Source organism: Ixodes scapularis, unplaced genomic scaffold (assembly GCF_016920785.2).
Source record: "Ixodes scapularis isolate PalLabHiFi unplaced genomic scaffold, ASM1692078v2 PGA_scaffold6__148_contigs__length_123643588, whole genome shotgun sequence".
Lineage (NCBI taxonomy): Eukaryota > Metazoa > Arthropoda > Arachnida > Ixodida > Ixodidae > Ixodes > Ixodes scapularis.
The window spans coordinates 50,024,005-50,049,212 of record NW_024609881.1 but is presented as its reverse complement, the minus strand read 5'-3'; the positions used below and the strand labels follow the sequence as shown (position 1 = coordinate 50,049,212).

The 25,208-nt window shown below is 45.7% G+C and overlaps 3 protein-coding genes and 1 long non-coding RNA gene across 9 annotated transcripts; 2 read left to right on the top strand and 2 right to left on the bottom strand.

The window, feature by feature from the left end:
* The first annotated feature begins 2,238 nt into the window (after positions 1-2,238).
* On the top strand, positions 2,239-4,705 carry LOC120838081. Its single transcript, XR_005715032.1, has 3 exons — positions 2,239-2,252; positions 2,336-2,465; positions 4,635-4,705. It is a non-coding gene; the product is annotated as an uncharacterized LOC120838081 (long non-coding RNA).
* A 20-nt stretch (positions 4,706-4,725) lies between these two features.
* Positions 4,726-5,740, top strand: LOC121046159. 2 transcript variants are annotated; one of them, XM_040500055.1, is made up of 3 exons: positions 4,726-4,755; positions 4,848-5,155; positions 5,314-5,740. In XM_040500055.1, exons 2-3 carry the CDS (start codon positions 4,869-4,871, stop codon positions 5,684-5,686), a joined length of 660 nt encoding a protein of 219 aa, XP_040355989.1. In that variant the 5' UTR covers positions 4,726-4,755; positions 4,848-4,868; the 3' UTR covers positions 5,687-5,740. The 2 variants fall into 2 exon arrangements, with proteins under 2 accessions (XP_040355989.1, XP_040355987.1); XM_040500053.1 differs by lacking the exon at positions 4,726-4,755 and having other exon boundaries at positions 4,791-5,155.
* Positions 5,741-15,338: 9,598 nt separating this feature from the next.
* On the bottom strand, positions 15,339-20,206 carry LOC115311607. 5 transcript variants are annotated; one of them, XM_040500060.2, is made up of 8 exons: positions 19,934-19,977; positions 19,800-19,877; positions 19,665-19,742; positions 19,534-19,608; positions 19,400-19,477; positions 19,272-19,343; positions 19,113-19,202; positions 15,339-18,240 (listed from the first exon to the last, which is right to left on the bottom strand). In XM_040500060.2, exons 2-8 carry the CDS (start codon positions 19,822-19,824, stop codon positions 16,085-16,087), a joined length of 2,574 nt encoding a protein of 857 aa, XP_040355994.2. In that variant the 5' UTR covers positions 19,825-19,877; positions 19,934-19,977; the 3' UTR covers positions 15,339-16,084. The 5 variants fall into 5 exon arrangements, with proteins under 5 accessions (XP_040355994.2, XP_040355991.2, XP_040355992.2 ...); XM_040500057.2 differs by having other exon boundaries at positions 19,534-19,605; positions 19,934-19,969; XM_040500058.2 differs by having other exon boundaries at positions 19,803-19,877; positions 19,934-19,969.
* On the bottom strand, positions 20,161-23,803 carry LOC121832943 (tetra-peptide repeat homeobox protein 1-like). The gene is made up of 8 exons (XM_042294759.1): positions 23,591-23,803; positions 22,375-22,475; positions 21,619-21,815; positions 20,735-20,812; positions 20,601-20,678; positions 20,467-20,544; positions 20,333-20,410; positions 20,161-20,276 (listed from the first exon to the last, which is right to left on the bottom strand). The coding sequence occupies exons 2-8, from the start codon at positions 22,470-22,472 to the stop codon at positions 20,161-20,163; spliced, it is 723 nt and encodes a 240-aa protein (XP_042150693.1). The 5' UTR covers positions 22,473-22,475; positions 23,591-23,803.
* Between the last annotated feature and the right edge of the window lie 1,405 nt (positions 23,804-25,208).

Genomic DNA, 25,208 nt, shown 5'->3' with positions numbered 1-25,208 from the left:
TATTGGCTTTTTGAAGCGTCAAACCATGAAGGGTATTTTGAGAAAGGGTCCAATTTAATCCCTTTTACTAGTAATTGAATTTTTATGAGGAACCTTTACAGACATGTGGAACAAGGGACAACATAAAAATGGGATAACCCACAATACGCCTCTAATTTAGACGGGTTGTGTAATGCCCCTTTTATCCTGTTTGAAATACATTCAAGTGTGCCTCACAAAGACTTATAGGAAAAAGAACTTTAAAAAATCCTCAAGGGTAGTTTATAACGAACATTTTTTCCCTAAAAAGATCTTCGACAAACTCATAAGGGTTCTTTATGGCTAACTGATTCATTAAAAACCGAACTTATGAACTTCTCAGACTTTCTTGCTGATGAACCGTTCGTTAACAACGTGCTTAAAAGAACTCTTGAATGGATGTCCATAAAGAAAGGTTTATCAAAAAGAGCTCTATATAACCTTGCAAAAATTTTTCACAAAAAAAATTTGCATAAGAGCTAAAAAAGAACCCCTTCGATCTTTTTCGGGAAGATCCCTTTTATGGGGTACTTAAAAAAAACCTTTTTAGGTTGCGAAATATGGGCAAGCCGAAGAATCACGAAGAGTTCCTTTACGACCAAATTTTCTGTAGGGTGTGCTCAACTCAGCGAGCGTGCCCGAGGACGGCACTCCGAAGACTCTTGAGAACCTTCGTAGTGGCAGCGAGACGCTGCGTGGCTGCACAGAGTGTCGGCAGACGAGCGTGCAGCACGATGACGTTGAAAAGGCAAAGTAAATCGTAAAGAACGATTATCTCGCACGTGAAGCAAGTAGGATCACTTGCTAGCCCCACGCACCGAGAGCCTACAATTTAACTCAGAATACATTTGCGCCATACACAGTGCGTTAGTGATGTCTTTGTTCAAAGCATGCATATGCGCTCCGCGGCTGCTGACATTAAAAACAATATCAGAACCCGCCAGGACGCCCCATGTTTGTTGTCTGCTTATGTTTGCGCGGATGGACGCGGCCGTTTGACGAAGACGTCATGAGGCACCCGTGTAGGCTCATCGATACTCGGGGGTGTCGCTTTGAAGAAGCTCTTCGTATACAAGTAGTTATGTATCCTGAGTTCTTTGTTTTGCATCTAACCTTTCACTCAATAGCTTTTTTTAGCAGGCAGAATGTCGTCGTCGTTTATTTCATAGCAGCGCTGCTGCTATAAAAGGACGCCACCGCGTTGTTGTCCAGAGTGCGACCGCTAAATTCGCCTGATAACACTGGTATTCCTCACGGCACCCCGCCACTCACCGCCGTCCGTGTGACTGCTAGAGCTACGGACGGTGTCTCGCGGGCTTTTGACGTCACGACATCTGTCCGCGGAGTTGTTCTTCGAGCGAATACCCCGGGACGTAAAAGTATTTATAGAGTCCTCGTTCTAAAGCGGGTTTCACATGCAGCGATTCCGCCGCCCAAATCGCTGCCGCTAGCGGCGCGGCGGCACGAATCGCGAGGTTTCATTTCACATGAGCGTTTTCTGCCGTTGCGATGGCCAATGTTGCTTGCAGCAAGCAGATGCGCAGAGTCGGTTACAGCGGCTTCTAACAACAATTTTTATGCCTTAGTTTTCAGTTTCCCCTTTAATTTAACCTTAATAAATGAAAGAAAAGCGTCGAAAATACTAAATAAACGTTGGTCTTATTTGTTTATGGTTCTTTTTTCAAACTTCGTTTTTGCGGAGGATGTAACCTCGGATCATCCTCAGCAGCGTCACGGGCAGCGCCTTCCTCGGATGTAAACACTCCAACTGATATGGCCGGCCCGAACCTCCTGGATATAGCGGATATAGTTGGTATTTCCGAAATTTGGGTATGTGCTCATGATCCGGAGTATGTCCGTCTACGAAGACTTGAAGAGTATCTTCTCTTAAGAAAGAAGCAGATCCTGCTTACTCTCCGGAGCCCAAGGCGCTGGTGGGTAAGGCCCATCTGGCAAAGCCGCAGGAGAGAGTCGGAGGTCCACACAGCGGTGAGTTGTGACCTCGTATTTTGATACCAAGGATTTTCTAGTGGTATTTGTTTTCTCACAATGTAATATATTCGTGCAGATGCCTTTGCTTATAAGTTGGGACACGGAGTACTTCCATAAGTACTATAAGATGAGACCTGAAATATTTGAAGAGCTCCATTCCCTGGTCGAAACACCACTCACAAGAGCTTACCTCACGCGGCAGCCGCTATTATCGCGGGCTATAGACTCGCCATGACACTCAGGTACTGGGAACTTTCCTGCTTTTCTAATTAGCTCTGATTTATGCACAGACATATGATTTACTATTCCACCCGCTTTCTTTAAGGTACTTATCGTCTGGAATGCAGATACAGGACATTGCTCTGGCCTTTAGAGTCGGAATCTCGACAGCGGCGGGTGTCATTCACTCCACCTGCAAGATTCTCTGGACAGCTCTCCAACCCCTTTGTCTAAAGGTATGTTGAAAGGCTGGCTGGTCAAATTAGTGATAGAAAATGCTTTGCTTAAGATTAAATTTTGCGCACCTCTTCTATTACCAGTAATTTGTGAGGTGCTTTTAGAGAAATACTGACACTGCTGGGGATTCTAGTATTGAATACGTTTTAAATCGGGAAATAAGCATACTGATTAAGATGGTGCGTCCACGGTGACCGTTCAATGCAGATCCGAGAGCTCAGCTCGCACACTGCCGTCCGAGCCCCGCTTCTTTTTGCCTGACAATACCTGGGTATACAAGCAGTCACAGTTCGTCAGCGGGTTTCACATGCAGCGATTTTGGCTCTAGAGCGGCGCGATTTCTGCCGTCGCGGCGCTCTGGCCAGCCGCAGCGGCTGAGCGGCACGGTTCCACCTGGTTGGAAATTCTTCGCCGCGGCAGAGCGGCAGCTCTCGCCTTGGCCACTCACAGCGAGGCGTTAAGTCACGTGACAGGAGGAGAAACATTGCGGGAAAGCTGGCACACAGGACGGTGGCGTTTTCACGTTCTTGAACCAGACGACAAGCAGAGAAAGTACGCAAGCGACTGGTTTGCGATATCTCTTTTACGGCGGGTCGCGCTTCTTTGCTTCAGCAGTCGCGTCGGAACTGTTCAGTAGATCATTGAGGAGAGGGATTGCTGTCCCCTTCCTCGGAATTTGTTTTCTCAATGAATTACGCGACTCTTTTTTGCTTTCCTCGCCCGAGTACCGACTGTAGCGAGCGCAAGAGACGCTACTTGGTAGCGGATTGTACGTGCGCTAGTGAGAAAAACAAAAGAAGAAGAACTGAGCGACATTGACATGTTTTTTTCCAACACAGATCGTTGCACCAAGTAAGACGAAACATGTTGCGCCCAGTTCAATGAACTGCTTATCAGTGAACTGTCCAAGCGTCGGGTTCCTTAGGACGCGCAGCTCAAAGAATTTAGGAACAATGGGATCAAAGGGAAACTCGGGGAAGAGGTGGCTGAGGCCTCGAAAGTGATCGACAAGACCGGTATGAAACGACTGCACTACTACCGGTTCGCGAGGTTCGGGTCGGTCATATCAGTTGAAGTATGGTGCCTGGATCGCGTCTTTGACTGGTGTGTTTACCGCGGCCAAAAAAGTGGTCCCTCGATTTCCGCCTGATGACGTCATAAAAGTGTTCTGCTGTCGCCGGTCGCGACCCTGGTGGCGTCCCAACAGTTATGGTGTATGTAGCAGATGCCTGTTCTGCTGCAGGTCGCTTTCCACTGTGACAGTTCACGGAAGCTAGTGCAGCCGGAAGTTGGGACGCCTAACGGGACGCCGTGACGACAGCGACACTCGCGTTCGCTCCTGCTTTTCGCCAGCATTTCTACGGCCAACCGCCAGGATCGCGACAGGCAACAGCATGACACTCGCGTCATTTGTTGCCACATCGGGACCACTTTTGATGTATGGGCGGGATAGGACGCTAAACACACCAGTCGAAGACGCGCTCCAGGCACCATAGTTGAAGTCTACATCCGAGGAAGGCGCTGCCCGTGACGCTGCCGAGGATGATTCGACGTTTGATCCTCCGCGAGAACGAAGTTCGAAAGAAAACAAGAACCATAAACAAATAGGATCAAGGTTTATTTAATATTTTAAACGCTTTTTTATTTTATTAAGGTGAAATTAAAGGGTAAAATGAAAACTAAGGCATTAAAATTATTGGAAGCCGCTGTAACCTACTGTGAGCATCTGCTTGCTGCAAGCAACATTGGCCATCGCAACCGCAGGAAACGCTCATGTGAAGTGAAACCTCGCGATCCGTGCCGCCACGCCGCTAGCGGCAACGATTTCGGCCACGAAATCCCTTCATGTGAAACCCGCGTAGATTAATGGTGCTATATCAATGAAGGCCATCTTGCACAAAGTTGAGCACTTATTATGAAGTTCTGGAGTTGAGTATTGTAATGTAGTATACAGATCATGAAAACCTTCAACCGGTGAAGGGATTAACCAATGTTTAATTATGTTGTTATAAAACAGATTGTAAAGGTATCTGTGTGTGCTTACATATATTATATACCATCGAAAATTGTAGTTTATGAAACTGATTTCAGAACTTCCATGCAGTCGCGTTTGAAATATTTAGAAGGCTCTATTACATGTCTGCTGCTATGACACAATGTCATCACAGGTGCCAACTACTGAGAGATGGCAGGAAGTTGCTGAGGGCTTCCAGAACAAGTGGAATTTCCCCCACTGTGTCGGTGCTGTGGATGGCAAACACATCGAGATTCAGGCACCACCGAATTCTGGTAGCTTGTACTACAACTATAAGGTGCAGTTTGCGTCAGTACTTTTTATGAGCTGTATTTCTCACTGCATTTATGATTTGTTGTCATTACAGGGTACATACTCTATCGTACTAATGGCTGTTGTGGACAGTGACTTGAAGTTCGTTGCTGTAGACGTCGGTGCCTACGGACGACAGAGCGATGGAGGTACCCTAAGTGCCTCTCGGTTCGGTAAATGTCTCGAAAATGGCCTCCTCGGCCTGCCACCACCAAAGCGGCTTCCAAACTCGACAGTAATCGCACCATATGTGTTCTTGGGGGACGAAGCGTTCCACCTACGCCCCGACTTTTTAAGACCATGCCCGGGAAAGCACCAGGACGATGACAAACGAATATTCAACTATCGGCTCAGCCGTGCAAGGTGACTTAAAAGCGCAATAACCATGTAGTGAATTGGAGGGGGTGGGCGGGTAGTTTCTAGCAGGGTAGCAAATAGTTTAATTGTTGTTGTTTTTTGTCTGTTTTGTTGCGGGATAATTGTAAAGAATCATTTCCGTGAACCTGTCTCCACTTGTGCAGGAGGTGCGCCGAAAACGCTTTTGGCGTGTTGGCATCAAGGTTTCGGATATTCCGAAGAACCATCAACCTGCTAGCAGAACACGCAGACTACGTCGTCATGGCAACTTGCGCACTACACAACTACTTGCGGGACGACTCCGTCTACATTCCTCCTAGCTACGTTGACAAAGAGGATGCCTATGGCAACATCACGAACGGCAACTGGCGATCGACATTCAAAGATGACGAAACAGTTATGACGGACCTGGAGCCTCCGGTGGGGCACAATTACAGCGGTTCCGCACGTGAAGCGAGGGACCTCTTCTGCTCCTACTTTATGAGCAGGCAAGGGGCCGTACCTTGGCAGCGGACCTCTGCTGGGCTACGTCCTTGAACGGAAGCGCACCTTGTGCTGCGAGCACTTGCAAACTTTTGCATACATTGCATGGTAGACACGATCCAGACGAATAAACAAGCAAAAGGTGTGACTCATTTGTCTTTACTCGCTCTTTACAAGAAGTGCATCAGGGTATCGGCCTTGAGCATACTGAGATAGAATATGTAGAAGTTCCATCTTAAGGTGAGTCTGCATAGACTCGGGTGTCGCCTTTAAGTATGGATCTAGGGAGAGCAGGAAGTGGACAGTAGCATCCATAGGCTTGTGTGCTGCCAGGGCCCCTCTCACAACGTTGAGTTCGTCTTCCACTGCTTCCAAGTCCTGCTTCCGTTTTTGGCTTTTTGCGTGTGTCCTAGTCGCTACGCTTTCTCTTGGGCAGCTTCCCGGCTCGGCTGCTTGGGAAGGACCAGCAGCAGAGGTCTCGGCGTAGCCCGGTGACGCAAAAATCAGATTCAGACAGCTTGAGGCGTCCGGCCCCCTTGGGCTCCCTTGAGGCGTCGGACTGTCTGCTGCCGGTTGACTCATGTGTGCCACCGTTAAATCGGTGGCCTCCATGTTGCTGAAGCTTCTAAAAAGAATGTAAATTATTAAATGGGCGGTGCAACAATTTTTCTACTTCGCGCAAATACCGCTCAGAACGGAACACTGACGTTACTGACATATATGAAACACGCGTTCGTCTTTCAACCCACGTAATAGAAGTTCCAGAAAAACATTTAAAAAAAACGAGCAGCGTTCACCCCCTCAACTCGCAGCCAGAACAAGCGGCCATGTGATCTGGAGCCGATTATATGCCACCAATGTTGATCATAGCCACGCGCTGGGGTTGGCAAAGCATAGGACACGCGCTGAGTTCCAGACATTGCTATGGCTCGGCTATTGTCGTCGTCGCAGCGATTGGTCACGGGCCACTATACCCGAATGCTTCTCGAGCTAGTAATTATCACAAGCCCAAATCGAGGGCCCACGCAATACTCGGGTCCAATCTATGAACCGCATTCAAATATCGTCGTTTGGGGTGTACTGCGATCCCCACGGTACGTCATCAAAATTCGCAAAGGAAAGATTGAATGAAAATGATCGCTTTTGCCCCTGAAATTACACCGCAACAAAAGAGTTTCTTAGCCAGTGGCGTTGCGAGTATACTTGAGTCCCACTACTGCCAGTAAGCTCGTGCAAAGTGAAAAACATTCCAATTGAATATCGTTGCACCGCTCCTTTAAGCACTTGTGCTCACACCTATCAATTAATATTGATATTTTCCAACACTTACTAGAGAGAACCTAATGTGTCGCTCAGGAACTGCATTTGGTCCATGTAGGGCCAAACCTTAGATTTTGAGGAAGCTGCAGCCCCACTCTTTTTTGTCCCCTTCTCGTCATTCATTTTTTTCCGGAAAGTGTCCCTCAGGTTCTTCCATCGGGAGTGGACCTCATCCACTGTCACTGAAATGTCAAGTCGTATACAGCTTGATGCATGTTGATTAAAAGGATGATGATGCTGGACATTTAGATTAACATAGCGCGCATTGCGCATGTTGCCGTCTTCGAGAGCGCTCGTAATACAGTCGACTCAAAAGGGATAAATGACTGTCCTACAGTCGGTGATCCGCATCGAACACAAGCTTTTTGGCTTTGATAACAGTAGAGAGTTTTATCAAACGCTTGACACGATACCGATACGATGCCGGTACAGTCCGGGCGCGCTTAAAAGCATGCTACAAAGTAGTAGCGCAAGCTCCGCTGTACCGGGCTATCGTTTACGATCTGCTAAAACTCTCTAATGTCGTACGCGCCACCAGAGCCCTGCGACAGGCAACGAGCGGGGGCGGGAAGCGCAGCATTGAACGCTTCTAAATTTGGGGTCAACTTTCTGTGCCATTTCGAAGAGCGCGCTTCCATAGATTTCGCCGGTGCTCAATGTTCCGAGATTCACGCGCACCCACACATTTGATTTCATAGCGTTGGAATCTTGTCTACAAGTATAGGAAAGCAGAGAAACATCGAGTTACAACGAGTGAAAGTACGAAGGCAAGCTGGTTATGTCACATTTCTTAGGTAATGTCAAGTGCTTGGTCACAAGCCATGGGCATTGCTGTTCTTGGTCTACTGCGATTGCTGGGAACACCCTGTTCAGATATCACTATAAGCCACTTTGCAATATTTATTTTAAAAATCAAGACCCCTCACCAGATACGTCCGAATTACTCGAATATTGGGGGGCAGGGGGGGGGGGGGGGGGGGCAAACAGAGTTATTTTTTGCCCCGTCTTAGTACGTATTCCTTACATTAAAATTTAGAAATATCTAGGGGGGCGCGAGGAAGGGGGGGGGGGGGGGGGCGATCGCCTCCCTCTGTTCCGATACCACTGCCTTTGACGTTTGCTGAATAATTCACATGGTTAAACAGTGTAAAAACGTTGAAACCCGTAGTAGTGCAGTGGTTTCATACCGGTCTTGTCGATCACTTTCACGGCTTCAGTCACCTCTTCCCAGAGTGTCTCTTTCGTCCCACTATTCCTAAATGCTTTGAGCTGCGCGTCCCAAAGAATCCGACGCTTGGACACTTCATTTATCAGGAGTTCATTGAACTGGGCGCGATACATTTTCCTACTTGTTGGGCGATCTGTGTTCGAGAAGACACGAAATGTCGCTCAGTTCTTCTTCTTTTATTTTTCCCACTAGCGCTCGCACGAGCCCCTTCCGATTAGCGTCTCTTGCGCTCGCTACAGTCGGTACTCAGGTGAGGAAAGCAAAAAGAGCCGCGTAATTCATTGAGAAAACAAATTCCGAGGAAGGGCACAGCCATCCCCCTCCTCCATAATCTCCTGAACAGTTCCGACGCGACTGCTGAGGCAAAGAAGCTCGACCCACCCGGAAAAAACAAACCGCAAACCAGTCGCGGCGTGCTTTCTCTGCTTGTCCTCTGCTTCAAGAACGTGAAACAGTGGCTCTTTCTTTCGTGTGCATGAAAGCTTTAGAGTGCTTGTTTTGAGGGTGCGCTGTTTCCTTGTCAGTCGTGAAGGTGAAACTGCCGCCGTCCTATCTGCCAGCTTTCCCGCAATGCTTCTCCTCCTGTCACGTGATTTCCCGCCGCGCTGTGAGTGGCCAGAAGCTGCCGCTCTGCCGCGGCGAAAAATTTCCAACCTGGTGGAACCGCGCCGCTCAACCGCTGCGGCTGGCCAGAGCGCCGCGACGGCAGAAATCGCGCCGCTCTAGGGCCAAAATCGCTGCATGTGAAACCCGCTTAAGGAATATTCGCGCGCCCTCGTGCCACACCTACACAACTACCGCGCGTGAAGTAAAATGGCAGCCTTGTTTTTCCACCCAGCCTAATCCGGCCTGGCAACACGTGTGTTTTGAGCTCTCGAACCGCAAAGCCGGAAAAGGGTCGGACGTACATTTTCCCCGCTAAATTTAGCGGGTAAACTGGATGGTTGTATTGGTCGCGTGATGTCAGGTCACGTGGCGACGATTTCCTTCGCTGAATTTAGCGGGAAAACTGAGTTGACGTATAGGTGACGTGCCGTCAATTTTCCCAAGGTGTATGGGTCACGTGACGCCACTTTCCCGCCAAATTTAGCGGGGAAACTGAATTGGTGTATAGGTCATGGAACGTCAATTTTTCCCCTAAATTTAGCGGGGAAACTGAACTTGTACATATGTTGCGTGACGTCAGGTCACTTGACATCAATTTTCCCGCTAAATTTAGCTTAGAAATTGTATTAGTGTGTACGTCTCGAGATATAACTTTCCCCGTTAAATTTAGCGGGAAATGCACGGACGGATGGACGGGCAAATTTTGGAATTGGGGGGTAGGGTTAAAAAGCATTTCATGCTTTAATAAACGTTGAACTTTTCCTCCGCCAAATAACAACAACTCACTTTTTTTTTCTTTTTTTTTTTTTTGCGTTTCCGCAGAAAAGTTGATCTTTAGTCGACTTTTTTTCGCCGAACTTCGCTTTCGGAAGTTCGAAAAGGGACGAATCCGGTCAAACTGGAACCTTGGCAGGTTCGCACCATTCCGCAGCTGGAAAGTTGGCTTTAGAAAAACTAGGCCGACAGCTGTTGCGCGACACGAACCCCAGTCATATCACAGCTGTCGTTTCCCCACGTGACGGTAAATCAACAAAGACACAAAAGAAGAAGAAAACAAAAAACATGCATAGATTACCGGGTTTTTGAAAGTAGCTCATGGAGAGAGTGTCCTTGTTGAGCTAGAGGTGCAACGGAAGAGCAACTCAATTTGCAGACATACCCCGTGAATCAGATGAACCGTTGGCCTCCTGAAGGAACCGCACGACTCGGTTTCTTAACATATCAAGCTAAGCTTTTGTACAGAGGTGCCCGACGATGGTGCATATTGTGTACCGAAGTATCGAAGAATTAGCTTACCTGTGGTAAGATGTAAAAAGAGTAAATTCACTAGTTATGACTGCTGTCTGCTTAAAAAAAGCGTTTCATTGGCGCAATAGCCGACAGATGGCGACAGCTGTTGAGATATAGTAATAGTAATATAATAATAGTAGCGTTCATTTGCATAAACAACTACGTGATGCTAGAGGCTTGCATAAAAAGTTGTAACGTCAAAAGCTAGCGTCAAAATAGCCTAATAAATAATTCTTCTTGTTGGTTTGTGTCCATTTGATCTCTATTATTAGCAAAAATATTGAAACCATGCACTCCACTTTTTCTGCTATCGGAGATCAGTATCTGCGTACTACGCTCTAACGTTGCCTCCACCAGCTATTGCGCCGCTCAGACGTCTTTTGTTAGCACACGGTCGCCAAGAATGAATCCAAGTTCTTAAATTGTTAGTCTCCACTCAGGTAAATTCTTTTTTTTTTTACTTTTGATACACAAAAGACACTATTTTCTCCGACCATTGTACAAACTCTTAGCTCGATACGTTAAGAAACCGATGTATACGGTCCCTTCAGTAAAGAATATCGTCGAGGATTGGGACGTTGGCTTCTTTCAACTGCGATGGGGTAATTCAAAGTAGGCAAGAAAGGTTGTAATAGGGCGTAGAGAAAACTGTAGAAAGACGACATCACGGCGTCGTCGTATGCACGTTCGAAACAGACATTTTCCAGCTTTCGTTGCTAGATCGAGCGCCAGAATACGCCACAGTAGAGACGACCGACAAATTTGAATCACTTACGTCTAATGCACGCTGGTATTGTTGCATGTGATCCCACACAATTAACGCTATTTACGAGGATGTTTCGAGCATTTGCCGCCCAAGCGTTTCAGAGCCCCATCTCGCACAAACTTTTCCAAGCCCGAGTCTGTCCTGGATCATTGCATAGGCGGAACCTTGGCTGATTTGCAGCTCATGTTTCCTGCGTCATTCACTCTAAAAAAGGGGGTGTAGACGTTACACCCCTTGTCACATGTACGACACCCCAAAACTTCAGTTGGACGTACAGCGCGCTGACGTCGAACTGACTGCCCCAAATTTTGCAAGAGGGTTGATGACGGGGCAATCTAACATATTAAACAGGTAAAGTACGTATTAAAGTCTACAGGGAAAAAAACACAGGTTTTGCTGTTGAGCCTAGAAAACCTCGGTAACTTTTTTTTTTTGCAATCAGTCACACTTACATTAACTGTCTTAATGAGTTGTACAACTCGGCTATCAAGCCGCTCGTGAAATTTGGTAGCGACGGTACAACGTCAGTGCGCTGTACATCAAACTAAAGTTTTGGGGTGTCGTGTATGTGACAAGGGGTGTAACGCCTACATCCCCTTTTTTTTAGAGTGTTCGATGTTACTTGTGCACCCGACAAAGTCAATTCACATCCAAGCTCGATCTGTTCATCAGTCGCCTGACGCGCGACCGGTTCCTTCTTCATGAACTTTTTAACTTCTGTATCCATTGAAACATACTTCTTCGCGACACGAACACCTCCAGCATATTGTGCAAAACATATCGGCACAAGAGTACAAAAACAAATCACTGCAGGCTTTTGTTTTTATCAAGTCACGCGTGGGCAGATCTATACGGTAGGTATTATTAATTGACTACTTTTTTTTAATAATTTTTTTACGTTTTTTTGGAAAGCAGTTACAAGAGCAAACACATTAATCTTGGAAGTACTAAAAACACTTGTAATCGTTACTATGTTTTCCACTCTCCTCTCACAGCGCCCTTCAATCGAAGAAGTTTTGTACCAATGAATCTTCAAATGAAGTCTCCAGCCGAAGGACGGTTTACGATAAATTGTAATAGGTGGATGAAGAAGATAAGTATTTATGTAAAAAATTTGTGATTCTAGTAAAATAGAAAACAATACAAAAGATCCGCCTTCAAACCGCAAGCAAACTCCGCCATTTTGAAAATCTGAAGGAATCGGAAAAGTAACGCTAATTTTTTTTTAAATAACGTCCAATTACTTTTCTTCTCGAGTAATCTAGTAATAAAATTTAATACTTTTGACGTAAGAGTGATTGTAAAACATGGAGTACATTTTGGCGAGTCATGTGTTCAAGACTACGTGGGGAAGTCATTGTTTTTTTGTTTTCGTTTTGCACCGCAATCACAATTGAATGGACGCAACGTGTTCCGACGTGCACTGCAGTGTCTGGAGAGACATCGACATCGCACGAGACGCATTGTTAAGACATTTCAGAGAACAGAAGTTCTAAGGTAGACGAATTGGGGATAATGTTTTCATCACCCTCGTAAAGGAAACACTGCTAAAATTTCGACACGCTACAGAAGACATTAAAAAAAATCACCATGGAATTACTCGCCAAAAATAGGGGAGCGCATTGCCGTGCTATATCATGCAGATCAGGAATTTCCGCACGCCCAAATTCATCAAATGCCTCTTCTAAAGTATGGCAACTAAAAGGGCTATGTTTCACAGTAATGACACTTCGGATATCTTGTTGCTTGAAATCATCGTTTTCAGTTATCTGAAGCGTTAGGTAAAGTCGCGAGAAAACGCTTTTCCGTCCTCCAAAAGTATTGAAACAGTCGGCGACGGAGGTAAAAGACTTCGCATGAGATTTGTGATATTCTTTTTAAAATTCAAAGTGTGTCACTCTCGAATCGTAATTATCGGCAATTGCGTTCGCTCTGCACATGGCACTACAATGGCGAGGCCCACATAATAATTGAGCTTATTTAGTATGAAATATATATGGACGGAGCAGCTTTTACAACATAAAGTAATATTTAGTCGCACCAAAGCAGCCGCAAGATAATTCAGCGGTGATTACACACGCAAAACGTAGAACTGGAGCTCTCCAATTAAAAACGCCTCCCCCCTTCCCGCCCCCCCCCCCCCCCCAAACCTTTAAGATTGTCCTTCTTTAAAACTACTCCCTTTAAACTACTCACTTTGAAACTACTCACAAAGTTATCAAGTTTTTTAAGCGTATTTTTTTTTTTTTTTTGCGCAGTAAATCACACGATATTTTAATAATGTATCGTATAGGGTTAAAATCATCCGCCAAACCAAGTCCCCAGAAAGTCTGCTCAATATGCACAATATTGATACAAACTGGCGTTCCGTTAATTTTTCTTCACGGTCTGTGACTGTTTGAGACTCTTAAATTTGGCATCACCTGTGCTGTTTTCAAAACGAGGATGATTGCGCGTGACCATGCCTTGCTCGGAGCTTGAGTATACGTTCTCCGGTATCATCAACATTGCCACGGAAAGCTGTGCTCGACTCTTTCTCCGGGTTCACAGTCTATGCCGTGTTTCTAAATGCGCAAACAAAAAAAAAAAAAAAAAAAGCGCAGTTTTACCTATTGGTAGCTATGATGAAAAGTGATACATTTGGAATTCTGTATATTTCAGCGCGCCGTAGCACGTGGGATTTGTTACCAACAAGAAGGTCACCGAGACAGAAACCAACATTGTCTTTCATGATGGCAGTTTGTTTATTTTACTGACATGAATGCTATACAGGTGCCCATATTGTCATTTCATGTTTTGGCGAGGTGAGGCTTAGGTGGGTGCCGGTTTATATAAAAATTTCGTCTCTTGATCCAGGTACGTTTGTCCTCAAGCATTCAAATTCTATCACCCACCTCTAACCTCACGTCCTGACAAAGTTTCAGCGTCCCGCGATTCGTAGTTTAATTTGTGCGGGCCGAAATGCGTGCTTTATTTCCTCGATCGAACCCGGTGAAATGTCCACACAAAAGTGAGCCCCCCCTTTGCCAATATAAGGTAAGAAGTCTTACCTTACAGACGAGGGGTTTTGAGAGTGCGGTACAGAAGTAAGGTTAAATGCATACACTTATAGGTTCCCAATCGATCCCCCTTTAAAAGAAAAAATCTAGCAATATGTTCTTGTTTTTTTTTTTTTGTTTTTTTTTTAGCCGAGCTTAACTGCAGCCATGTTGAACGCACTTGTATACGAAAACAAGCCTTCTGGAAGCCCCAAAGTGTGAGCCCTCGTTTCGTATGCAGCGACCTAGTCTCTAAGCAAGCGGTCTCCAAACCGCAGCCCGCAGGCCAGATTCGGCCCGCGGAGGTGTCCCAACCGGCCCGCGACCGCTGCTATCAACGCAGAAATAAGCACTCATAAAGAAGAAAAGAAAAAAAGAAGAGAACCGGCTACGCGACGCGCATCAAAAGCGCGTGATATATATACAAATATATATATAAAAAAGAAGAAAAAAACGCATCCAAATTACGTAATTGTTTTGCCACATTATTTATTTTTTATTGTCATAACCGGTACTATTCGTAGTCTCCTGCTTCATGTCTGTATAAATGTACCTCTGTTAAAATTCCTTCGCCTTCTCGTGTATTTCGTGCTTATATTGTCCCGTGTCGTAAATATTCCATATTGTCCCATCTTCAGATCTACCACTCTCATTAGTCTTGCGCTCTGTGGTAATAGCCTGATGTTTCTATCCGCTTTGATATGTGCCCGATGAAATTTGTGGTATACAATTAGTTTGTAATGTCATAATGAGCTACTTCTTTAATTTAAATAATATTCCGAGGACGCCTATAAGCACTCCTTATGAGTTGTGAATGCGAAAGCATGAATGTCGCTCTTCCGCTTCCTTAGTTTGCGGCGCACTGGCGTGGATGGCCGCGTTTCGCTACTGCCGAGGTAACGGCTGACGGCCGAGCACGCGCTCTCGTGAATTGGCAGCGCCGCGCTGAGCTCGGCCGTGCAGCCTCTCCGGAGTTTGTCCGTCCGGGCTCTGCGCTTCTTTTTGCGCGTGTAGCATAGAGTAATATACACAAGGTAAAGAGCGGACACTGCCATAGGCCCCAGCGGCCCAGATAGAGCAGTGACAACTAGCGCTCTTAGCGGACGGTATGAAACACAATCTGGTTCCGGTTCCGGTCAAGTTAGTTTCGGTTTCGGTTTGGGCATTTTTGTTTCGGTTTTTTGGTACCCTTCTCCTTCTCTTTTTCTCTCTTTCTTTCCTTCTCGCCTCCCTCCTCGCTAGGCTCTCGGGAGCTCCTTGGCTCCGGAGCCGATGATTCTTTTTTTTTGTTGTTGTTTTTATGTTATAAGTTTTGCAATATACGATATAAGTTTTGCAAAATGTGTAATGTGTCGAATAAAAGTTCAACTTATTGAACACATTGAAGTACATAATCGCCACATTGACTCCTGGCTGGTGGAGCATTTTGGGAGGTTTTGGGGTCAACAACAGTAAGTGGTTTGAAAACATTTTATTGGACCACATTCATATGTGCATTATTTACTTCAGAAGCTCTGTATGTTTTATAAGAAATAGATAATCACAAAAATAAATGAGTATGAAGGAGTTCGGCATATCGTACACTTCGTAATAGATTTTTAGCGGAGTCAAGTTTACAAAAGCTTTCCACAGGGAACATGCTGAATGATCCATTCACCTTCACGCCGACTCGGGCACGGTAAGTAAGTGCAGAAATAAACAAGACATCGCTATCATTACCAGGCGAAGCACACACCGGATAGTACAAATTCCAAATTACCGGCTAATATAAAACACACGAAATGGCATAGCCTGAAACTCGCTGCGGGTGAGCCATTACAAAAAAAAACAAAAAAACAATGAGAACTCTATTTGGAATCTGACAAGATTCAACCATAGATATTCAACCATGATTCAACGTCCCTAAACATTCCCCGAAATACATTTGTTCAGGACAGGAGTATTACTTCAGAAAAAAAAAACGTCCAAAAAATATAGACGGGTACAGAAGTGGACACATTTTCTTCCAAACATCTATGCCTCTATAAACTATTTTCTATAGAAATTCTGCAGAAAGTGGATAAATATTTGTGTAAGGGGGCCGTGATACACATTTCCTGGAAATAAAGAAAACACATGTTTGGAGTGCAAGCTACACTGCCCAATTAATAAGCAATTTCTGTTTTTGATTTGGCAACCACCTCTGTTAATACGCTATTAAGCTATTAACAGTTAAACTTATCAAGTTGCTTACTAGCAACCGAAGAGTGTAACCGAACTTTGTCCAAGTTCCGGTTAAGGAACCGAACATGCCAACACAAGCGTATTCGGCAAAACATTTTTAAAAACCTTTTGTGACACTCCTCTGAGCAAAGGCTGAAACCACCCAGCTCTGAGAGTGTGTGATACAAGGCAGCACACACTCCTCGAACATGCGCTACACTCTCTATTACGGCAAGAAAGTGATTTTCTAGTTTCTGAATAAAGTTAAAGGCAGCCTGTGATGGTACTACTAGGTTTCCGAAGAGTTTCCCAGGCACGTGGTATGCTTTAAGCATAAGAAAATACTGGTGAGGCCTGGTCAAGTTGTCAGACTCATCCTTTAGCAGCTTAGAACAGCCACAGCTGCGGGTTGTCTGTTCAAGGAAAAGTTTGATCAAATAGCCTCCAACGTAGTAAGTGCACGAGTCGTCAATTATATTAGACCTGATGTCTGATGCCAGCTCAGAAATATCTTCTAGTGGCGGGAAGTTATCAACTGGAAAACATTCCACATTGTCTGCAATGGAACTTTCATGGTGCGAAAATATTGGCAACTCCTTGAGGAGGTCAGCCTTTTCATCCTCTACATTTCCATTGTTAGAGAGTCTGAACAGTTTTTTTATCCCGATGTGTTTCAGTCCCGAGGTGAACTGATTCACATTTGGGTTTGTATTGCAGCCCAGCATTTGTCTTATTGCCCCAAAAATGTTCTCCAGTGGGTCTTGCTGCAGGCGTCGAGTAAGTAAGAATTTAAAGTCATAGCTGTTTGAAAGCTCATCCCAGAGCATGAGGACACTCCTTATTGTAACTTGCCACCCTATGGTGGTTTGTGGCTGCCTCCTACTTTGGAACTTCCATGTTGAAATCCATGCGAGTTGTTGGTGAAGGAAATCGAGTATCTCAGATTCTCCTTTCAAAATTGCATGACGCAACTTCTGCCCCGTCTTCTTGAATTGCGAGCTATTTAAACAATCAAAAAGTCTGTCCATTCTATCACAAAAATAGGCTGTAGCCATGGCTGCCTCAGGAAGCTCCTTGGCATAAACAAGGGATAGAATGGCAAGACAGACTGAGGCACTCAGGACCTGTGTGGCACGCTTTACTTTCATGTTACTGAAAGGTTTTTGAAAAATGTGCCTCTCAGTAAGTTTTGGAGCCAATCGCAACCTCATCTCATGAGTAGAACGATAAAGTTCAACAATATGGGACCATTCAATGACCTCATCCCCAATGCAAAGTTTGTGGGCTTGGAGATTGTTTCTTGTTGTTTTGATGAGGTGCGGAACATCAAAGATAAAGTAAACACGTTCGTTGTCGACTTCAAAAAATGGCTTATCAGCAGATACACCAAGTTGGTTGGCTAAGCTTACGTTTGAAGCCCCCTGATCACAGACCACGGCCTTCACAGTGAAGTCAACAGTCTTAAGCTCTCGAATGAGAGAAATCAGGAGGCTCCGGATAACAGAAGACGGTGTTGAAGTGTGCCCAACAGTGTATGCGAGGGGCTGAACCCACCTCCTGGAAATTCCAGAGAGCACAACAACCAGGGCTCTATCTGCAATAGTCGAGGTTCGTTCAACACCGTCATCTGTAAATCCATGGATAATGTCGTGTGCAGGGTCGTATGTCAAGTTCTTCTTCAAAACAATCTCATCAAAAATCAAGGTGCAGACACGATCACGTGCATTCCAAGACCGCGTTTGAGATTCGATGGAGGACATGACACCAGGTATAATACCAGGAGTCATTTTTACGTTCGACAGCCACCTACGCAGTGAACGCTGAGTGGGAAGCGTTAAATGTAACGATAGAAAACGGTATGCCTGTGGGCCATGAAAGTTCAGATGCAAAGCAAACTTCTTGAGCCACAGTGGAAACCGTTTTCCTCGTCCCTTGCGCCCTAATTTTACATGTGACGAGATAAGTCCGAAAACCTCGTCTGTCACAAACGGACGCACCATTTCAAGTGCTTCGGCAGCTGTTTGAGGCATTTGCTTCTGTTGCTTGCGCAGTCTTGATATTGTCTTTCTGTAACTGGAAACCTTTGCTTGTAGGCGTTTTATGACGTCCCTGGGCCTCCTTGAGAGCTTGGCGGAAGCAGGTGTTGAACGACCAGAACCTGCCAAAACAATACCGAAAGCACATAAGTCAGGCTACACAAAAATGATAAAAGTAGAACCCGACAGAAACGATACCGCCAAATACCGACCACTTACCCATGCTGCAATATGTGCCCCCTTCCCCCCCCCCCCCGCCACTTTCGAAACGTTTGCGAAATAAACAAAGCACGTATCAATGTCCAACTCCAGACTTAAAAACCCACCCACCTAACATAAATGCTCATCCGCTTCAGCTGCTTCTCCAAGCACACCAATGTAAAAGGTGAAGCTCGACACGTGCACGGGCCTCCAAAGTGGTGACCCCCCTTCCCCCCAACCTTTGGCTGTTCTGCAATTTTGCTTTCGGGCATAAGAAGCATACATCTCTGCGTTTTTCATGATTATCTCCAAATTGTGAGTGGGCATTTGCTCCGCATGTTCTGTTACCACTGTCTATACACAAATGGCTGCTATCAGAAAAAAAAAAATTAAACTAGCTTTTAGTCTTTCAGCTGCAATAATTTCACCACAAAAACTGTATTAACATAAATTGATGAATCTTTCAAATATTGAATAATCGCGTAGTCAATCACTACATTCAACAGGGTCATCCAAAATGAGAACTGTATGTAACAGGATTGGCAAATTACTACAGTAAGCACAGATTACTAGGAAACCACCCCTTTTCAGAGCATTTCACGGTGCCACACTTCAAAGCTTATGTTCCCCGTCACCTAGAGCCCTGTAGTGATGTTCCAAGTTATTAAGGCCAGCACAAAAATGAAGTGACAAATAATGTCACCTAATTTGAAGCAATGTGCATACTAAATGCAGAGGTGCTTAACACAATTTTGCAGTGCTTAAATCTGTAGAGAAGTCAATTTATACTCACAGGTTCCAGATGATTCAGAATAGCCAACAGACGAAGATGGAGTGCTGTGGTCCAAAAGCTGGCCAGGAGAGCTGGCCATCCCCATTTGCTCTGGAAAATGTGTCACTGTTAAATACGAATGTTTGCATAAACCCAATTTGTGTAGGAGATTTATTTTACCACAGGCCGCTATGGAATGTGACGCGCTGGTACCCTCCAGTGAAATACCACAGGGGCTTGTCGCCATCGGTTCTGAAAAACGGTTGCTTGTCAGATATGAGCAGCTGTTTTAAAAGAAATGATCTCACCATGAGCAGCTGCCGAAGGTGACGTTCCACTGCCTTCCATTCGAACATCCCCGGGGCTTGGTTCCGCCATCGGCTTTTCTAAAAAGGGCTTCCTTGTCAGATATGAGCCGCTCATTTAAAATAAATAATCTCACCAGAAGCTGCTGTGGGTTGCGACGTTCTGCTTCCCTCCAATGGAACGTCACAGGGACATGTCGCCACCGGTTCTTCTGACAAATGTTTGGTTGTCAGCTATGAGCAGCTGTTTTAAAAGAAATGATCTCACCATGAACAGCTGCCAAAGGTGACGTTCCACTGCTTTCCATTGGAACATTCCCTGGGCTTGGTGCCGCCATCGGCCCTTCTGAACGACATTTGCTTGTCAGGTATGAGCCCCTGTTTTAAAAATAAATGATCTCACCACGAGCAGCTGTTGAAGGTGACATTCCACTGCCCTCCAAGGGAACATTACCGGGGCTTGGTGCCGCCAGCGGTTGTTCTGAAAAACGGTTGCTTGTCAGATATGAGCAGCTGTTTTAAAAGAAATGATCTCACCATGAGCAGCTGCCAAAGTTGACGTTCCACTGCCCTCCAATCGAACATCCCTGGGGCTTGGTTCCGCCATCGGCTTTTCTGAAAAGGGCTTCCTTGTCAGATATGAGCCGCTCATTTAAAATAAATAATCTCACCAGAAGCTGCTGTGGGATGCGACGTTCTGCTTCCCTCCAATGGAACGTTACAGGGACATGTCGCCGCCGGTTCTTCTGACAAATGTTTGGTTGTCAGCTATGAGCAGCTGTTTTAAAAGAAATGATCTCACCATGAACAGCTGCCAAGGGTGACGTTCCGCTACTTTCCATTGGAACATTCCCTGGGCTTGGTGCCGCCATCGGCCCTTCTGAACGACATTTGCTTGTCAGGTATGAGCCCCTGTTTTAAAATAAATGATCTCACCACGAGCAGCTGTTGAAGGTGACATTCCACTGCCCTCCAAGGGAACATTACCGGGGCTTGGTGCCGCCAGCGGTTGTTCTGAAAAACGGTTGCTTGTCAGATATGAGCAGCAGTTTTAAAAGAAATGATCTCACTATGAGCAGCTGCCAAAGGTGACGTTCCACTACCCTCCAATGGAACATTCCCGGGGCTTGGTGCCACCATCGGTCCTTCTGAAAGATGTTTGCTTGTCAGGTATGAGCCCCTGTTTTAAAATAAATGATCTCACCATGAGCAGCTGTTGAAGGCGACGTTCTGCTGCCCTCCAATCGAACATCCCCGGGGCTTGGTTCCGCTATTGGCTTTTCTGAAAAGGGCTTCCTTGTCAGATATGAGCCGCCAATTAAAAATAAATAATCTCACCATAAGCTGCTGTGGGATGCGACATTCTGTTTCCCTCCAATGGAACGTCACAGGGGCATGTTGTTGCCACCGGTTCTTCTGAAAAATTTTGGCTTCTCAGATATGAATACCTGCTTATAAAGCTTCTGATGGAGAATTCCTGCTACAGGCGAATGATAGGTTAGTAGTGTTACCTTTCAAAGGAACAGAAAATATTCAGCACTCTGAAAGGGCATTGAAATCCCTTAGTGATGAAAATTAATGTTGAGCAATATTAATCAATGGCGAAACACAGGATCCGGCGGGTCTTGAAAAGGCACTTAGGAATCTCGGAATATCTTAAATTTTAATGGCCCGGTATGCTAATTTATGAGAACATAACAGCATGGGCAACTAAAGCTAACCTTGTAAACATGAGTGTCAGGAAGATGACTCAGACGGCATGAGTCCTCTTGTCGAATTGGATATGAACAGGGGAACGTTGACCTGCCTTATCTTTCATTTATATCACTATTGTATGCTACAAACCTAGGATGCCCTGTAAGAAGTCATACTGCACTGGCAGAACTGCCCTTCTTGATTGCAGGACACAAATTACTGTATTTCAATGCAGCTGACCTTGTGCTTTAAAACAATTTTCCAACAAACTGGGACGGATATTGGTTATGGGCAACAGTATGCGCAGGGACATTACAGGGATAATGTACAAAAATGCTAAATGAATTAGATAAAATATTTAAGCACAAACTAATAATAAAAACTAATTAAATCAGATTAAAACTTTTGAGACTGTCAAGCATCGTTGACAGCATGCTGGCAGCTGGCATCAGTGACGTAGAGTTGGTGCTGCCTAAAAGCAAAATATAACAGAACTCCGTACAGACTGCAAATAAAGATTATGTTACCTTGGGCTGTTACAGATGGCCTAAGCATTTGCGGCCGAACCGTAGGGATAGCCGTTTTGGTCAGCCTTGTCTTCCCAGGATCCAAAAAGTCCTTGGCTGTGAAATGCTCACTACACAGGCGATACCCCTCATAGAGCTCCTTGGCTGTCTTTCCTAGGAGCTCAGGACGTCTGGCGTACTGTAGCCATGCTTTTGACCTGCAGAACATTGTATATACCACCAAGGTTACACATACTGTAAGGGTCAAATAAACTCCAAATATATGAGCCTCAATTGTTTTTAATGTTTCACTGCCGTTTGGTATGGCACCTCTCAGCAAAGTGTTCACGTTCTGAAGAGTTTGTTTTTCTTCTTCATGCTACTGTACAGTGCAATACAGCTAAACAAACAGATTGCATACCCACCAGGGTATGCAATCAATTTAGGCCCGAGGCAAGATAACCTTAAAATGCTGAAAGATATTGGTGTCCATAAACCAAAGTGACATGGAAGAAATCGTTTTTGCTATAGTTTGTTGCAACCTAAGACCGAAGGGCGAGGGTAAGACGGGCCGCGGAGGAGGGAGCAGACGGAACGCTGGAGAAGAAAGGGGAGACCTCCTTCTCTCCTTAGCGTTTCGTGTTCCGTCTGCTTCCTCCTCCCCGGCCCGTCTTACCCTCGCCCTTCGTTCTTAGGTTGCAACGGACCATAGTTCTCATTTCAAAATGTTATGCTTCGATCAAATGTTGTAAGGACTGCCTTAGAATCTATACGTACCTTGGGTCACGTGGAATTCGAAAAAACTTGACATGTGGCTTCTTTGTTTTCCCATTGTTGGCACACCAGACCACGCAGCAGTAACTTCCGTAGGACATAATCTGGGCCAGCGGGGGAGGGAGAGTTTAACATCTACTGAAGCCTAGCCAATGGCGCGTTCCTTTAGTTCAACGGAAGGTAGCACAATAGCGGCTGGTGAAAAAATAAACTGATGGAGATTTAAACAATGTCACAAGATATTACCATGACGCAATGTTACAATAAACCCATGACACGTATTAACACAGACGGGTGAAAGAAATATTGTGAAGTTTGTGAAGTTTACGCAATCTTCATGCATCATAATCGAACGCAGTGTCTAGAGTGCCATGCCACAGCACTCCAACCAAGTGTTCAAGTGACGTCTGACTGGTTTTACCCAACGTTCGAATGTCATCCTTAAGAGTAAAACAGGAATTTAAGCAGGGTACAGCGGTACGGCCAAAATAAGTAAGACTAATCTACCTCTACTGTTTCTGGTAAATTGGCCGTCAATATTTTGAATTTTGCTTTCTTACATAGAAAATAATGTCAGCGAACCATAGACCTAAATTTCGAGCTCCATTTGGTGATGTAGCGATGTAGTGGGAACCATGTTTGAATAGTCCTCCGTACATTCTCAGAGTGTCCGAAAGTTCCATGGATGTCCTATCCTGGATGTCCCGTGGACGTCCATAGGATATATATGCTGCTTGGGAACTTTATTAAATATCTAAATTTGATACTGCGTCTCGCAGTTTTTTCCCCCGAAATTCTATGCATGTGTTTGTCGTCGTAACTGCAGCATACTGCAGCTCGTATGGCGGTACACACAAGTTATGTAGCTCGCTTGAGCGACGTTCGCTGGTTCGCTTCTTTTGCACGTACTTTATGTGATAAATCAAAGCAGCGACGCGCCATTGAAAGAATGCATGTCAAAATATCAATATGACTCAATGGACACCTTGCCCCGAATTCGTCGCACTGCGAACGACTGGCGACCCAGCTTTAGTCAGTGAATTAACTTCAATCTATGACGGCATAAGTCCTCTCAACAGCCATCCACAGATGTCTGATGGCACTTGAACACGCATGAACAAAGCTCTGCCCGAGGGGCGTCGGACGGCAACCCAGACTCAGCAAATTCAAAAGCCAGCTTTACAACACAGTCGAGAGACAAATGAGCAAAACGACTTACCTTTTGTTTAAAAATCTAGGTCCAGGCAGCCCGACGGAAACACGAGAAGCTCAAGCCATATCAAGCCGCTCAGCTCTACAAACTCACGCCGAGCATGAGAGCACGCGGCGGTCATTCGTCACTTTGTTTCAAGCAAAGTCGACCGAACACGCTGTAGCATAAAACGGAGAAGAACGGCACGGACGGCACGGACGGTACGGCACGGACGGTACGGCACGGACGAACGAAGCACGGACCGCACGGACGAGCAGAGGTGACGGCGTGCAAGCAGACAGGCCATGGCAGGCGCCATTCATCACGTGGTTTTTGTGACGTATTTGATTAACACTATTTAGTCGTTTTAAGTACTTTAAAAAACTCTAAAGCATAAAAATTTAGAAAATAAATACTTTTCAGAGAGAAAGCTGTAATTAATATTAACCAAATTACGGAAAAGCGCCACGTAGCGGAGGGTATGAATCCTACTATCTGGGCCGCGAATCGGCTTCAGTGTCCTCTCTTTACGTTTACTATATTACTCTATGCGTGTAGGTCGTGCGGCTGCGGATGTGACGTATTTTCGTGACGTCGCGCCACTTCTTCGCTCCTTCCGGGCGCGCACAAGAAAGTTGGTTGATTTCAACTTCTTCTCAACGCGCACAAAAACGCGCGGTGACGTAGTAGGGCGCTCCTGTGTCCCGGCCAATCGGTGGAGGGCAAGCTAGTTCCGGCTCCGCGTTTCTCGCCGTCCGGCTGCCCTCTCCTCCCTCTCTTTTATTCTCTTCAAACATGACAACGCGATCTCTCTCTCTCTCTCTTTCTCTCGCCGTCTGGCCGGCCAGTCTGTCGCAGTTGCACTTTGCTTGTGCGCTCGTGCCTGCGTGCGCGCGTGCGCGCTCGCCCGAAGTTTCGCCCGTCCAAACCAAAGCGCACGGTTCTGACTCAGAAAGCGCGCCCGGAAACAGCAAAAACGCCACGAAATGCGTCACATCCGCAGCCGCACGACCTACAGGTGCAAAAAGAAGCGTTGGTTTGGATCGCGCTTTAGGCCGGGCCGCTGCGTGCGCTGCGCCGCCATGGAGAGGGCTTCTCTGGTGGCGTTCTTTGGAAGTACGAGTCGTGAGAGTCAATGAGAGACTCGTTCCTTGAAATTATGACGCGCGCCAGCCAACGGGAGCCTATCGATCAGATCGCTGCTGCAGACGACAGGCTTCGCTCCACTGGGACAAGGGAAGGTGACGCATGGCGCGGCTTTCAAAAACTGATGACGTCGGTTTGCTTCATTGGATGGTTAATCAAGTGTATGCGTTTATCCACCTTATTTGTTTTAATATTTCTACTTTATTTACATTATCTTCTTTCTTTCCCAGCCACGATATTGCATCAGATTACCAGTTCGGCCGCCCGGTCAAAATGTTTCGAGATCCCTGCTCTCAATGGAAACGTCTCCCGCCTTTTCGAATTGACCTTTTTTTTCAATAGGTTTCTGCGCATGAGTACATCCCCTTCTCTGGCCTTCCTTCCCGCTTTGGCCATTTTCGGCCACAGCGGGAAGGAAGGCCAGGGAAGAGGATGTACGCATGCGCAGAAGCATACTGAAATGACCACTTCACGACCAGCATAATCGTTAAGGACGATT